Below are 16758 nucleotides of genomic sequence, written 5' to 3' on the forward strand. Positions count from 1 at the left end.
AACCTGCTCCCACGTCCCCTAACCTGCTCCTCTACAGAATATCCTGGAGGGAGAAGCTGGGACCAAACTGGACCACTAGCTTCCCCCAACCAAGTCTCAGTAAAACATACCAGGTCAACCCCTTCATCCATAATCAAATCTCGGATGAGCTCTGGCTTATTTTGGACTGATCTGGCATTGCAGAGGAGCAAGGTGAGGCTATGTGGGTTGTTGGCAATGCTCCCCGAGGTCAAAGAGCTGGCAGGACAGCCAGAAGGGGAGACAGCTATTAAAGTTCTGACTACCCTTCCCCAGGAACGGCCTGCTGATCTGCCAACTTTACTTCTTCTATTCCCCACCACCACTGGAACAGCTGTCCCACATTCAATGAAGCGCCCCCTGTCTCCCCATCTCCAGGCAGACCCAAACACATTACCCATCTCAGTGACAAAGCTGGCACACTTACTGCTGCAACACCTCAAACAGCCAAGCTGAATAGAGTGCAGCCCAACCCTCAGCCCTACACCGAAGGCTGGCACCAAAGGCCCCTTTGGTGGTCGGCTTCAGCGGCCACCTACAGGCTGGCCGCACCGCCGTCTGTGCCATCCGCTGCAGCCCTTCCCTTAAATTGCCCCCCAAGTCCTTTCTCTCACAAAGGACCCTGGGTAGGCCTGATGTGAGCACTCAGTGCCTGTAGGTGGTAAAGCATTGGCACTTGGGGAAGGGAGGATCTCAATTAGGCAGCAGGTCTATGCTGGGCTCAGTTGGTCAGTCCAGCAAATGAAGGGTGGGGAGGAGTAGCTCCAATGCTCCCAGCTGTCCGACAGAGGAGGCTTGATAGTGAAAAGCCACAGCTCTCCTCCTCCTCCTTTAAATACATCAGATGCAGGAAACCTGCCAGGGAGGCAGTTGGACCGTTAAATAATGAGGGAGTGAAAGGGATTATTAAGGAGGATATGGAGGTTGCAGAGAAACTGAATGAGTTCTTTGCATCTGTCTTCATGGCAGAGGATACTGAGCATATACCTGTTCCTGAAACAGGCTTTTTGGGGATGGAGGCTAAAGAACTGAGTCAGACAGCAGTGACAAGAGATGATGTTCTAAACTGTCTGGAAAAACTGAAAACTAGCAAATCGCCGGGCCAGGATGGCATCCATCCAAGAGTCCTCAAAGAACTCAAATGTGAAACTGCCAACTTCCTTGCAAAAATATATAACTTATTCCTGCAATCAGGCTCTGTACCAGAGGACTGGAAAGCAGCAAATGTAACACCGATTTTGAGAAAGGTCTCCTGGGGTGATCCGGGAAATGACAGGCCCGTTAGCTTAACGTCCGCTCCAGGCAAATTGATGGAAAGCATCCTCAAGGATAAAATTGTAAAGCACACAGAAGAACAGGCCTTGCTAGGAGAAAACCAGCATGGCTTCTGCAAAGGTAAATCTTGCCTCACAAACATTTTGGAGTTCTTTGAGAGTGTCAACAAGTGTGTGGATAAAGGTGATTCGGTTGACATAGTATAATTGGACTTCCAAAAAGTTTTCAACAAAGTTCTTCATCAAAGACTCCTGAGGAAACTTAGCTGTCATGGGATAAGGGGACAAGTACATGTTTGGATTGCTAACTGGTTGAAGGACAGGAAACAAGAGGGTAGGTATAAATGGAGAGTTTTCACAACTGAAGGAAGTAAGAAGTGGAGTCCCCCAGGGATCTGTACTGGGACCATTGCTTTTTAATTTATTCATAAATGATCTAGAAGTAGAGGTAAGCAGCGAGGTGGCCAAATTTGCAGATGATACCAAACTCTTTCGGGTAGTGAAATCCAAAACGGATTGTGAGTAGCGCCAAAAGGATCTCTCCAAACTGGGGGGGTGGGTGACAAAATGGCAAATGCGGTTCAGTGTTGACAAGTGTAAAGTGATGCACATTGGGACAAAAACCCCAACTTCAAGTATACATTGATGGGATCTGAGCTGTTGGTGACTGACCAGGAGAGGGATCTTGGGATCATGGTGGACAGCTTGTTAAAAGTGTCGACTCAATGTGCAGCAGCTGTGAAAAAGGCCAATTCCATTCTAGGGATGATTAGGAAGGGGATTGAAAATAAAACTGCTAATATTATAATGCCCTTATACAAAACAATGGTGCGGCCACACCTGGAGTACTGGTGGAATAATCAACTTATGGAATTCTCTGCCACAAGATGTGGTGACAGCCAACAACCTGGATGGCTTTAAGAGGGGTTTGGATAACTTCATGGAGGAGAGGTCTATCAGCAGCTACTGGTCGGAGGGCTATAGGCCACCTCTAGCCTCAAAGGCAGGATGCCTCTGAGTACCAGTTGCAGGGGAGTAACAGCAAGAGAGAGGGCATGCTTTCAACTCCTGCCAGTAGGCTTCCAGTGGCATCTGGTGGACCACTGCGTGAAACAGGATGCTGGACTAGATGAGCCTTGGCCCTGATCCATCGGGGCTGTTCCCATGTTCTTATTAGGTAACTATAGTAGGTGTGTATGTTAAAAATGTTTCTGAGCTAGGGGAATGTGTGCACATGTTGCAGTGTCTGTGTACATTGGGAGTGTGCAATATCTGCATAGGATGAGAGAGAGAGAGAGAATGTGCCAAGAATGTTTTGTTTTTCTTCATGTCCTTACAACTTGTTTGCAACAAAGACCCGAGGGTGGTGAAGGCAGAGGGGGCCCCGGTGTCCAATCCAGCTTCACTTCTTGTTCCAGGGCCCACTCTGATATGGCTACACCCTTGATTTAATACAGAAAGTCTCCAGACAACATGGTAAATAAACATGTTAATGAAATGGTGGAAGCAGTCTGACTGAAAAAAAAGGAGAGCACTCACCTGGCTTTCTGACTTGGCTCTACAACACTGTTTCCAATTGCTTTTCCCGAACTTTCTACCTCTGTAGGTGTTGGATGGCATACAGGTGTATGTGTAAAAGTAGTTTGGTCTTGAGGTTCAAGGGAAAGGTGTAAAGCTTCAGGCTGTTTTTTGTATGTTGTATTTAAAGGATATTGTGAGATAGAGTGATTCCTGAAAGAATCAAAATGCACTGTCCACTTGTCATGCTCTTCACCCTAAACAGATGTGAAGCAACACATTTTTTTTGTTTTAAAAATTGTATTTAAACCACTATCCCAATTTTCTGCCACAAAGCCCCCAACACAGAGAACATTTTGAATTACCCTATTAAAGTACATTTATGGAGATGTATTCAGATTTTAAATAGTTTTAAGATATTTTAAAATCTTAAACAGCAGGATCTGCATTTAACAATACATATCAGGGTGAATAAAAATCATTTTGTTAAATAAAGAATATAAATAAAATGCAAATTCTCATTTAAAAAAATGAGGCTCGGTGAGTGTTAGATCAGGGAGCCGGAGGAGGAGGTCCTCCAGCATCTTTCAATACAGTGCGCCAAGAGCACAGTGCACTAAGGGATTCTCCCTCAGCCGGGTGCTCTTGCTGTGTGTGCCCAGAGGCTGCAAGCACATCCTTCTACTTAGGTAATCACCAGAAGCAAAACCTTGGGCAACCTGCGGGGCAGCGCCGGGATTGGTCTCGATCCCGCTGTTTCACACAAGCAGCCCTACAGCAGGGCTGCATAAACCTGGGTAGGGCAGCTCGTGTGAATAGCCTTATTATGTACTATTTCTTAAATTAGTAAAAATCAAGTTATCTAACACATTACACTAAGTATACCCTCTCAGATGTTGAAATTAACATGTTTTAGTGATCAGATTTGTACGATTGTTTAATATGTGAAGCCATATCATTGGGAAAGTTTGTTTAAATCAAGTGTTTTTCTTCATGATTTAGATCGGTGATTTAAAAATTGCCTTGCTACAGCTTGCTCATAAGTAGATCCCAAAAATATTAATGGAGCTATGAATGCTCAGTACTACTTAGTATTCTCCTTAAATGCTGCCCTACTACAAATTTAGAAAGGTAATTTGCAGCCCAATGCTGTGCACATTTACTTGGAACTAAGTCACATTGTTTTCAAGAAAGGAAAATATCATTTCTTTCTACAGAGAAATGGATGTGCATGTGTGCACACATGCATACAGACCACAGCTCTGGCAATACATAATAGAAAGGCTTTGTGCATATGGCTATGTGCTAAGTGACACAATTCATTCAATTTTTCTTCCTTTAGGTGATTGTACGTACCTGGTCAGAGTTACAGGAACAAACACACTTTCTTACTTAAATTACCCTACATAAAGCATAGCTACCTTTGAAAAATTATATTTTTCTTCCATTTTCCGTAGTTTATCAGCTTCTTTCTGTTTAACAAGTTCTTCGAGCCACTTTTTCTGTTGTTCGCGTTTTACAGCAATAAAGGGATGTTCCACAGGTGTCGCTTCCTAAAAGAAAAACATTTATACATCCATGAATATTTTGCTCAGATAAATCAATCTTGATTTATCTTCAGTCTATACTTTAGTATACTGGAACACTTCTTATAGGTACAGAAGACATGTATGCCTGCATACTTAGCTAATCATAGCAACTTCTTAAAACAGCAGGCTGAATCTTACACTTTTCTATCTCCACACTGACCAAGTTTCTATGCAATTTTTAACAGCTACATGGGTCCTGTTATTGATCCTGTTTGTGATAAACAATCAATATATTTCCTTTCTGCAAATCACCATGACATTTTATAATTTGGTGACATAAAATGCAATAAATAACTTTTTTAAAAATAAGAGGCAACAACTCAGATAAAGACAGGTCACTGTGGGACAGTAGTACTCACATATACACCCAACTCTTGAGAAATAACTAAAATCCAGATACTTTTAAAATTGTTATACCCTGCCTTTCTCCATGAGGATCCAAATCACTTACACCAATAGTCTAAAACAGTGGTTTAAAAAACACACGAACCAATTGCACAATGCCATCAGAGCAAGAGAAATTAACATTTAGAAAAGCCAGCTGGAAAATGAAAGTATTTAACTCAATCTGCACCAGAAAACAGGCAAAGGGGGCCAAATTAATCCCACATAGTAGGGAGTCCCATAGAATGGGAGCCACTACAGAAAAGGCCCTCTTCTGAGCCCCCAACAGTGGCAAGTCATGCAGGAGAGCCTCCTTCTGGCTGGGTAACTCTAGTCAGGTCTGTCCGAGACAGAAGTGGAAGCAGCTGGAGCACTAGTCAAAGCTGTGCAAAGGCTCCATGAGCCAATGCTGTTACCTGCACATTCAAAAGTAATGCTATGTTCACTCTCAAGCTGCAAACTTGATCCTCTGTCCAGAACAACGTGGTAATAGAAGTGACACCACCACTAAGGTCCATATAGTTGGTGTAGTGGATTACAGCCTTTGTCTCAGAGCAGATCGTGTGTGGGGGGCGGGGGGGAATGCTGAATCATCTCTGGCAAGCTACTTGGCTGGGCTTCTCATAAAACTGATCTATATTTCCAGTAGAATTAAAATTCTGCCTCCACCACCCCTCTTATCGACAGAACTTGAACCTCCCTGGGCTTGAGGTGGAATCTCAGGGGAAAATCTCTTTATTTTTCTATTTGATAAGTACAAAAACCTTCCACATGTAGACCCACACATGAGAAAACTGATAGCTGCTGAACATTTGAGGACACTTTTGCACCAGAGAAATCCCCTTCTGCCCTCCCTTTTTCTTGAGTTAAAAACCAAATCTAAGAGGCTTGTAAAAAGACAACAAAAACACAATTTTATTCAATTACTACGTACTGCTTCCATCTGAGACTTTTAGGTTTTAAATACATTCAAAAATACTTAGTAGGTTACAAAAATAGGTTGCCAGCTTCACTTTCAGTTTGCATTGAGGCATGCTTAAAAGTTTACAGTCTTATGCAATGCCTTATTTTAATTATGTTGCAGGTAAATAATAAAACAGTATCAGGAATATGTAAAGCACGCACACAAATATAAGTTTCTTAATGCAAAATCTGACTAACAAATTGTTCCCTATGCTGGATCCCCTTTTCCTTGAAAACTCACCCAGCACCTAATGAGAATCAAGCTTCCTGCAATCCTGTATCTCAAGGATCTGCAGTTATTCCATGTGAGAAACCTTCATGCTGGCCTTGACCGTGGGGGAACAAAACGTCCCTCACTAAGCCTTTCCGCACGTGCCTCTCTCCAACTAAGACTGCCCTTCTTGTTCCCAGAATCCCCAACAACTGCTCTCTTATGTTCTACCCACCTGGTGTACTGATTGGCCAGTACACCAGCTGATTTCACCAGCCTGTCAGTCAAGACAAGGGTTCACTCCCTGTTAATCCTGTAGAGGGATGGGAGGCTGATCACTGCAATTGGGGAGCAGAACCCAACAAAGAGATGGCCACTACCTAGTAAGCCTGATGTCCCTGTAATGACCAGTCCAATTCCCACCACCATACCTCCCTCTGCCTATTACCCTTACAATAGCCATCCCGACCCACTGACTCATCCCAGTCTAAACATATACATACTGCAATAGCTCTCCCAACCCAGTTTCTTCTCACCCAAAAGAAGAAGTCAGATAACAAAAAGAAGATACAATGTTCTAAGGAATATTTTCCAGATTAGTAAATCCAGACTGAAGGAAGTAGCCAGTGAGTGTTGTTGTTTTTTAACCATTTGTTCTGGTAATCCCAGCAAAACTTATAAAGTCCAGTAGAGGCAGCAGAAAACTGGTTTGACTTGTCTCACCCCAGTTTCCTTATATAAGACATGCTCACTTTTTAATGCTATGTAGTAGTCTATGCTGTTTTATGTGTCTGGGGGGCAGGGAGTCACATTTAAGTATATCATAGAAGTAAATAGTTCTTTAATTTACTTTGAGTTAACTAAAACCTTTAGTATCTACATCAAGCTTCAACTTTTAATAGTCATTATCAAAATGCAGCCAACCTGAACCTCTGCCTCCCCATCAATTAGTTATCTTTCCAGGTTTTTGGCATTCTATCACACCATGCTTTGTTCATTTAAAAACAAACAGTGTACACCCTTTGGGAATATAACCAAGAATGGATCTATTAGACAAGTCAGCAAAGCTCTTCCAATTCACATTCTACTACAAACATAAGGGGCTCAAAAAAGTGTCTTCTGAAGGAGGAGCAAACTGCTACAGACTCCAAGGCTCACATCTGAGCACAGAAACTGTAACCCCATCCTCACCAGCCCTCCAAATATGCTCTTCACTCACCCTTCTGGCAGCAGCTAACAAGGAATCCTTCCTCCCCCATTGCCCTGGCACAATTAGCCCCACCCCCTTCATTCCCTCCTCTTCGCTACAATGAAATGGCAGTAACCACTGCAAAGGCTACAAATTGCAGCAGCCAACATGCTACTCTTCTTAGTGTGCCGACAAGCCGGGGGAAGGAAGGGGGGCAAGGAGGAGAAGGACACCTCCTCGTGCCATGCAGCAGGGCAATGAGGTGGGGGGGGGGGGAAAGCAAGCAAGCAAGCAAAAGCCTCTGTTACTCCTTGCTACCCACTGCTTGCTGTTATCAGAGGGGGGAATAAAACATGTGTTTGGAGGTGTGTGGTAGGAAGAGGGGGATTTTTCCAAGCTTTGCATTGGTTTGGAAGATGAACCATTTTCTTGCCATTCCCCACCCCCACCCCGAAGAAATATTTTAAATTACCAAGTTAATACAAGGAAAGGAAAGAGGGTTTGCCCAAGTTTGCCCAACTTCAAACTTGTATGAAGCTGGAAGTTTGAAACTTGAAACGTTGAAACTTGTATGAAGCATACAAGTTGGAAGCTGGAACTGAACTAAAATTGAACTCAAAAAGGGTACCGGGGGGGAAAGGCAACAAAAAACGAATGCTAAATAATCAAATGTAACTAACATAAGGCTAAAAGCAGAAGGAATCAGAGTGTCATCTAGTTCTACCTTTGCCCTAAAACTAGTTATAAATGTTATGAATGATGCTTGCCCAGCTAACCTGTTCAAAACCACCAAGGAAGGGTATCCCATAAACAGAGAAATGTACAGAAAACATCACATGCAAATCAGTTCTTACCCCTAGCACAAATGCTGTTCGAATAGCAACTGGCAAGTCAGGAGAACTGAAACTAGAGAACTGTCCAGTTTGGCCACTTGAAAGACCAGGAGAGGCTTCGCTAGGTTCAGTGGTTAAAATTCTACAAGTGTGGGTATCTTCCGTTGCAGCACTCAAGTCATCTGAAAATGCCATCTACAAACAAAGTATCTTGGTGAATTAAACAAACTGCTTTTTGTTTTGTTTGTGTTGTATGAGTTAGAATGCAAACACCATGTTCTATACAATTATATATCATGCAGTTATTTTTGTCCATTAAAACCACCACCATGTGCAAGGCAAGGAGGGGCACTGAGGGGAGCTAATTAGTCTATCTGGAAGATCCCTGAGCAGGCGCAATAATCCATTACTTCTGTATGCCAACAGATCACGATCCACATCTACCCAATGATCTGACAATTTCTTTAGTATGGGCCTGAATATATGTTTGGAATTAAATAGGGAGAGGAACCTCCAAATGATCTGCCTATTCATTTAAGCAGCAGTAATTGGGTTCATCCAAAGTTTCTGCTCCATTAATGGAAAAAGTGTTCCATTCATGGAAGGATTATCCTCCCATGAAAGGATTATCCTCCCATGAATGGAAGTTCCTTCCACTGACAGAACAAAAATTTTGGATCCAACCCTGTGTGCTTCTAATGGGGAAGGGGGAGACCCCAAGAGTCATGTAAATATCTATTTACTAACAGGACAGGGTGGAATTGGAATTCAAATAAACGAAACAACCATACATTGCTTTTCAATTTTACAAAATGGTTCTCTTTTAACTTTACCTTAGCTTGATTAGAGAACTGCAGTTTTTCTGAGCAGCATTTCACTGTATCAATTTTCTGTGACCAGTGATATTTTGTCTCCGACTCCAAGGTTTCTTTGAGTTTCTTTTTTAAAGCTACCTGTTCATCTTTAAAAATGAAAAGGAGTTAGTGGAACTATTCTGTAAGTACAAATAATACACCATAAGAAGCAGTAACATTTTATTTATTTATTAAAAATTTATTGTATGCTGCCTCCTCCAAAGACTCTAGGCAGTGAACAATAACAAGCATTTAAAAAATAAAAAAATTAAAGGGCAAAAGCCTGGGGGGAAAGTAGGTCTTAAAAAGGGCATTGAAAGCCACTAAGGAGAGATCAGAACAAATCGGGGGGGGGGGGGGAGGTACCAAAGATGACATGAAAATCATATCAAAAGTCATTTAAAATAGGAAACCAAATTTGGATCTTTCTTTTTTTTTTTTAAGGTATTTTCTCTAACTGCAAAAACTTTCAAATTGAAATAACTGCAGAGGAAATGGAAAGAAGATAGAAGAGTCAAGGAACGTTTGTGCACAAAAAAGTGAATACTGTCACATCACTAATATATACAATATATCCAAATTATGCATTTATTACACATGTGTTCTGCCCTTTCTCCCAAGGATCTTGGAATTAAATGTGTTCTTAAAGTTATTAGACAGGTATAATACATTGAATCATTTTTTCTAATTAGTATGTTGTAATTAGAACAATGAAAAATAAGAAGTGGATGTCATACCTTCTAAACATCAAAGACAGACAAAGTGGCCAACATCCTCACTAACAAAACACAATTGCAAACAAAAGAAGCATGTGTATAATGCTAGTGCCCCTATTTTTTAAAGTGTGGATGCTCATATGGGGGGGGGGTGCAATTTTTGCCAATCCCTGTCCCCCTGGAAATAAGTCCGAGAATTTCGTGAGCCTCAGGGAGCTACTTCTGGATTGGCTTGGTAGCAGTATATGTGAAAGGGACCTGGATGTCTGAGTGGACAATAAGTTGAACATGAGCTAGTAGTCTAATGCAGCTGCTAAAAAAGCTAATGCAATCCTAACAGAGGCACAAATCTCATGTCCAGATCATGAGAAGCAATTATTCCATTCTATTCTGTCCTGGTTAGACCTCACAATCAACATAGAAATCTAAAAATAATAAATAAGAACTAGCTGGCCTGGGCACAGAGTATCTGCGCCTCTAGTTCTTCCTCATTCTTGGCCCCTCTCCCTCGTTCTCGGCCCTCCCCCCTCCTCTTCCCCCCAGAGAAAAGTTTTTTTTCCTCTGGCCATCTGCCGCTTTCTCTCCCCCACTGCTTTCTCTCCCCCACTCCGCTGCTGCTTTTTCTCCCTGCCCGCCCACTTGTTTGCTGACCTGTCTGTTGGCTTTATGTTCCCCGCCACCGTCACTCCCCCCTCCCCTTGCTTGTGAACTTTCATGAGAACTGCCATGCATGGGATTAGCAACGGGTACGTCTAAGAGAATTATATAGATAGATAGTTTGTCAACGGTAAGATGGATCATATTTCACCACATCGTACGGTTAACTATGGTAACAAAATATTTATGTAAAATTAGTTGCATATTTAATAACTAATTGTACGATATATAAATGCAGTATTTACACTGTACCTAGTTCCTTCTTCCACTGGGACTTCTTTGCATCCAATAACGTTTTATCCCTTTCTCTTTCACCAAGATTACTAAACATGTCAGCTGGTTTCCATGAATTCCTGGTGAAGAACATCAGAAAGAGAGTGGATTTTTGTTTTGTTCTTAAAGCTCAGCTATTAGGATAAAAAAAACACCTGCTAATGTATGAGAACAATTGAATCAGGGCTAGAGAGAGACTCAGTATTGGTCTACACTGTGGAATTCCCTGCAATGAATCAAAGATCCAAGCTGTCTGACTCCCCCACTTTGAAAGAAAAGGCTCCTTGACTATTTCTTCTTGGGCCTTCTTGAGCCATGGGCCTTCTCTATTAGCTTCCTCTTGAACACAGATGACACCTTTGAATGAAAAATGAGTTGCCAAATCAAAGTAATGTCATTGTTCATTTGCATACTAAGTAACTTTGCGATGCAGAATCTGATAGGAACCCTTCAAGAATTCAGTATATCTGTCTGAAAATATAGTGGTTAGGTTTTTATGCAAGTGTTTTTGCAAGAAATGTACATGATCCTATATGACGTGCAAGGCTCTATTCTGCATCCATTCTGAAACTTACAGTAACATTCAATTTCAAAAACATTCATATCACAAGTGTAAGCAAATTTGAAAGGTTTTACATACATGATAACTTTCTGTTCAATCTGCTTGGGTGATCCTTGCTTTGTCTTTGAAATGAAACTATGTTCACTGGGAACAGACGGAGCTTCACCAGCTTTCTGGAGCAATCTCATTATGTTCTCTTCTTCAGGAGCTTGGTTCACAGGAAGGTTACTAGCTGCACTGTTTGATACTAAAAAGTAATAGATAATCTTTAAAACGAATCCTGCAATAAGATATTTTCCTTGTGTTCCATATGAAATGCTTTAAAGAAGTTATCAAACCCAGCTGAGTCACACCAACGAATGGAAATGTATATATTTTAAATGTGTATGTACACACACACTCTAACTAAAGGGATATACCCATAAGTCACTCCTGTTAAAACCATGATGCCAGAAGAACTTCTAACCAATGATTGGTAACCATATCTACTTGTGAATTAAATATGGATAGATTGGTCTATTTCTGAAATGCTCAACATATTGGCCGACATCCTAGCACTGTGCTTGTGCAAGGCTGCTGTGCTAGAACAAGGCTACTGTGCTGACTAGTTGTGCTGAGTCTGGAGGTTGTGTTCCAGACTAGGTTGTGCTAGGGCAAGCATGTTTGTGTCTGTGCAACAGTTGTGTAGCCTGTGGCATGCCTCAGATGTTTTAAAAGTAAAAGGGGATTTCACTTGCTTAAATTGCAAGTTTGAACATTAGGTATTGGGGTACTGAAGGGAAGTGTGATTTAAATACTTTTAAAGGATATGCTTTATTATAAAAAAAGACATGCTTTGGTCAGTAAATGGTCACAATTAGATACAGGAATATTGCATAAGCAAATCAAGGGCTGGTATGTTTCAAAATACTTAATGCTTGGAAATTGTGTGGTGTTACTGTTCAGCAAAAAAACCCCCAAGGTGGCAAATTAGAAAGGGTGAGCAAAATATCAAGAGACAGACTCTCTCCACACCATATTTGACTGCACTGAGGCATTGCAGCAATCTGCTCTGCTCAGGCATGAATAGAGTTCTCTGCTATGCCATACACCTGCCATAATCACAAAAATAATCTTCATATACTTGACCATATTTTTAATACTATGCTACACTTCTGTTTTGGAATTGCTGTTAAATACTTTACTTTCCAAAATAATTATAAATATCAACCCATGCATTATTATAAATAATCCCCATGGTTATGAGGTCAAGGGGATGATGTTGGAATGGATATGATCACTTGTTCTATCTATTTGTATTAGGTAAATTTCTCTTTGGTTTTAGATAAGACTAGATTTGACCAATGTAATTCAGTTTAGCATTGCACAAAGAGAGAATGGTGGAAGATACCAGGTAAGAGAGAAAAAATCATCCCTTTCAAAAATGTTTAGAACTTTGTCCCAGCCTACGAAGAGCTTGTCTCCAGTAGGGATGTGCCAAGAACCAGTTTGGAGGCCCTTTATGGGTGTTCAAACGGCAGGCAGTTCTGCCGGTTCGATGGTGATAGCAGGGGGTCTGCTTTAAGGGTGGGGGAGGGTGCACTTACCCCTCCCTCCGCTTCCCCCCCACCAGCGCTCCATGTTTTAAGAGTCCACCGGGGCGGCAGCATACCTCCTTACCACCCCGTTGCCCCCTTTACCGGAAGTAGGTGGAAGTATCCAACATGCCTGTGTGTGCTGGACACATGCACAGGCATTTTGCAGACACATGTGCCCGTGCAGGTGCATCAGATACTTCAGCCTACTTCTGGTAAGGGGGGCAATGGGGCAGCGGGGAGGTACGCTGCCGCCCTGGTGGACTTTTAGATCATGGAGCACCAGCAGGGAGGAAAGCAGAGGGAAGGGTAAGTGCACCCTCCCCCACCCTTAAAGCAGAACACCCCCCCTGCCTTCAAGCCTCCCCCACCCGGTTCTATGCACATCTCTAGTCTCCAGATATAATTAATGCTAGGATGCATCACCAGCAGCAGTCGGTACAGGCGCCGCGAGGGCAGTGGCTGGAGATACCTTTAACACTAAATTTGTAGGTGCTTACCTCTCCTCCCATTGCACCTCAAAGCTGTTCAGAGCAGCGGTGTGCCACCCAGCAACCACTGTGGGGGAGGATCGGCTCTGCTATTCAGCTGGCCTCTGCACACAAGTGGAGGCCATTTTCTTCTATTTTCTGGCCATGCAAATAGCCTCTGCCAGCTGAGAGCCGATCCTCCACCTCAGCAGGTGCTGTGTGACGCACCACTGGTCTGAACAGCTCTCAGGTGCTCTCAGGTGGAAGGATAGGTAAGCACCTATACATTTACAGTTAAAGGTGCCTCCTGCTGCACCCTGGCGGTGCCCGCACTGGCCACCACTGTGTGTCACTATAGGAGGTTGGGAAGTATTTTTATACCATGCCATTTTATAAGCCTTTTAAAAATAATTTGCTGGTTCAATTCATGCTAGAGGGGCAAGGAAGGCTGCAGCTTTAACATTTTGTTTTTAAAGGAGCGACTGTAGCTCAGTGGCAGTGGAATACATATTTTGTATGCAGCAGGTTCCAGACTCAATCCCTGCCATTACCAGATATTGCTAGGAACAGACTTCTCCCTTAAACTGTAGAGAGTTGCTGGCACTCAGTATAGACAATACTGACTTGGATGAATAGTATGACTCAGTCTAAAAGCACCTTCTTATTTTCATAAGCAATCCAGGCCTCACTGATATGTTAGCTAATTGTGGAAAGAAAGGAATGAGCACAAACTTTGTCAACCCCCTCCCCCAGGGAGGATGTCTCCAAATAATTAGGTAGAGGTGTATTTCAGAAAAGTGCACATGGGATTTAAATATTAGGGGTGTGCATGGACCATGGTTCAGTCTGTGATCTGGTGAACTGGTTTAGTCTGGTTCAGCCGAACTGCAGACTGGTCCAACAGTTCAGGGTGGTGCTGGGGAAGTGGCAAGCAGCACCTTAAAAATTAAAGACGCAAGTCCTTACCAGCATAACCACAGCTCCAAACAGCCTCCTGCTATGGCGGCACTTCCTCCAGCAGCCCGCATGCAGCAGTGGCACAGCTCCATCACTCACCTGGCCTCTGTGCATGCACAGAGACCAAGTGAGTGATGGAGGGGAGGAATGCCACCATAGCAGGAAACTGCATAGAGTGGTGGACATGTTGGTAAGGACCTGCAGCTTTACTTTTAAAAGTGCTGCTCACTGCCCCACCACCCCAGCGCCACCTCAAACAGCTGGATCGGTCTGCAGTTCAGCCAAACCAGACCAAACTGGTTCGCTGGATTATGGACTGCCCCGAATCGTGGTCCATGCACACCTCTATTAAATATATGAATACGATCACACAGTATTCCACATTAGGACCTTTAAAAGGTTATAATCACATTAATAAGCTAAATGTAAGGGAAATGTGACTTTATTTTCTTCTGTACCCTAACAAGTGTAAATATTTCACTAAATATTGTTGTCTGTGAATACTGCATAATGATCAGCAGAAAACTAGTCAAAAATAATTTCTACTTTTAATCCAACAATGACTTATCTAATCATTTGTTTTTTATATAAACATCTTGCTATTTTCTAAATATCAGACTATTTAAAGCTAATAGGAAAACACTTTTTTCCTCCATAGAAGATAAATATCTTACTTGTTTGTTCCTTCTTTTCATTCTGAAGCTGGCAAGCTCCTTTAGTTCCTTCTTTTACTGCCATTAAAATCTGTTCAAGCTGCTGTTGCGTTAAACATACCAAGTTGTCCCTTAGATCCTCAGAAACAGGATGCTTTTTAAACTTCTTGCTAGATGCCAAAGGTTTCTTAAATGACGTTCTGGTGTTATCAGGCTTTACAGTTGTGTTGTCTTTTTGGATGATAAAAGCATGGTCTTTATTGCAAGATTCCTTTGATGAATCCTTAGTGGATAACAAAGTCTCATGATTTTTCACAGCGTTTATCTCTGAAAGTCTGGTTCCAGTTTTAGGTTTTGTTAAACATTCGTTCTTCTCGTAAGTAGTCTGCACTGATTTCTGAACATGCCCGTTCTGTTTTGTTTTCAATGTATGTTTTAACGTTTTGTTTTTATTGCATATCTGTTTAGAAAACAGCAATGTTTTTATCAGAATAGCCTCCAAAATGAAAATCATTTTCCTAGGCCAAGCAACTGAAATGAGCTCTTTAGTTGTCCCACCTAACAAAGTAGAGGATAACTCTTGAATAATTAATGTTAAAAATTGCAGTCTATTTCAATGGCACTGGTGAAGGACACCAGATTCAAGTAGAGATTGTTCATTCTGTCTCTTTGGTCTGGACTCTAAAAGCAAATATTTTTAGTTCGCTTATAAAACATTAAAGATCACTTAGCAAGTGGCCCCCAAACCACACAACTAGTTCTGCCTTCTGGAACCTTGTGTTTTCAAATAGCAGCTTACCCTCCTTGACATATGGCAAACTACTTTTGAACCTGGGGACGGGGCAGGAGGGTTTCAAAAACAGTTTGGGATGTGGCATAGGAGTCTATTGTTCACAAACAAAATTGTTTGTTTTTTTTAAATCCCACTGGTGATATCCAAGTCCTTTTGATAACTCTGACTGGCAAGTCATTTTACATGCATATTAATTCGAGTAGAATTAGGCTTTAAATATATATGAGCTTACTGAAGAGATTTTTCAAGGGTTAATTTTCATATAATTATAGGTTATATCCTTGCAGAAGAGCACGTGAACTTTTCCATCCGTCTTTCCAATAGCAGCTTCACAAGCCCCCAGAAGACTCCTCCTGGGGATTAGGGGACCATATGGAACTGAGTGGCATGAGAAATAGGGAGAAGCAAGGGGAAATTCCCCCAAACCAGGTGCAAGAACCTTCAACGAGTGCAGCATTGTGAGAAGTTAAGTAAGGCTGTCAATTTATGCAAAAGGAGACAGGACACTTTTAGAAACTTACCTTTACACTTGGTTTGGACTTACTCACTATGGAAAAACAAAAGAAGTACAAATGAGAACACAAGAACTAGAATATTCAATACCAGTGAAAGTTTTATCAAATGTATTTATTTATTTATCTATCTATCACATTTATAAACTGCCCCATCCAGAGGCTTTTAAAAGACATAAAAACAACTTTTAAAAGACATAAAAACACACAATTGAAAATATAGTGCTAGAAAAATATAAAAGCAATTCAAACACAATTAAAACCATTTAAAACCAATTAAAATACCTTTAAAAAACAACTTGTTTTTTAAACAAGTTAATTGTTTAAAAACAATTAACTCAGTGGTAACAGGACCAGGCCCTTTATGTTCAGTCTTGGAATACACACTGTATCCATCCAGATTATTCTTCAAAAGACTTAACTTTGTGTTCAGTATTCTACAACTCCATGTTCCAGGTCAGAATTAACCTTAATGAGGTTAAGTGCCCTATAGTGTTCCATCCACACTTGCAATATTGTTTAAAACTGCAATTTTTACTAATATGGATACTGGGGTATAGATATAGGAAAATGAAAGTATATGCACTTACAGTGTTAGTGTCTTAATATTATAATCACACTTTATGCCCACAGATGCTTAGACCAGAATCTGTTCCTTCCATGTGGGAAACGAGCATAGAAGCTGCACACACAAGGAGGTGGTGGTAAGACCATTATTTAAAAAGCCCTCCCTTGATCCCTCCAACCTGGACAACTAC

General features: G+C 41.6%; 1 protein-coding gene across 7 annotated transcripts in view; it reads right to left on the reverse strand.

Moving 5' to 3' along the window:
• Positions 1-16758, reverse strand: part of CCDC66 (coiled-coil domain containing 66) — an 82564-nt gene that overhangs the window by 55984 nt on the left and 9822 nt on the right. For 5 of the 7 annotated variants that reach the window (XM_053296298.1, XM_053296300.1, XM_053296299.1 and 2 more), the window contains exons 3-10: positions 16010-16035; positions 14717-15155; positions 11120-11288; positions 10459-10559; positions 8813-8940; positions 8001-8174; positions 4232-4363; positions 2832-3067 (exon numbers count right to left, since the gene is read on the reverse strand). In XM_053296298.1, the coding sequence (XP_053152273.1) occupies positions 2832-3067; positions 4232-4363; positions 8001-8174; positions 8813-8940; positions 10459-10559; positions 11120-11288; positions 14717-15155; positions 16010-16035 (1405 nt within the window). The remainder of the gene's footprint in view (positions 1-2831; positions 3068-4231; positions 4364-8000; positions 8175-8812; positions 8941-10458; positions 10560-11119; positions 11289-14716; positions 15156-16009; positions 16036-16758) is intronic. The other 2 variants (XM_053296302.1, XM_053296304.1) reach the window with 1 other exon arrangement.

This window comes from Hemicordylus capensis, chromosome 2 (assembly GCF_027244095.1).
Source record: "Hemicordylus capensis ecotype Gifberg chromosome 2, rHemCap1.1.pri, whole genome shotgun sequence".
Classification (NCBI taxonomy): Eukaryota; Metazoa; Chordata; class Lepidosauria; order Squamata; family Cordylidae; genus Hemicordylus; species Hemicordylus capensis.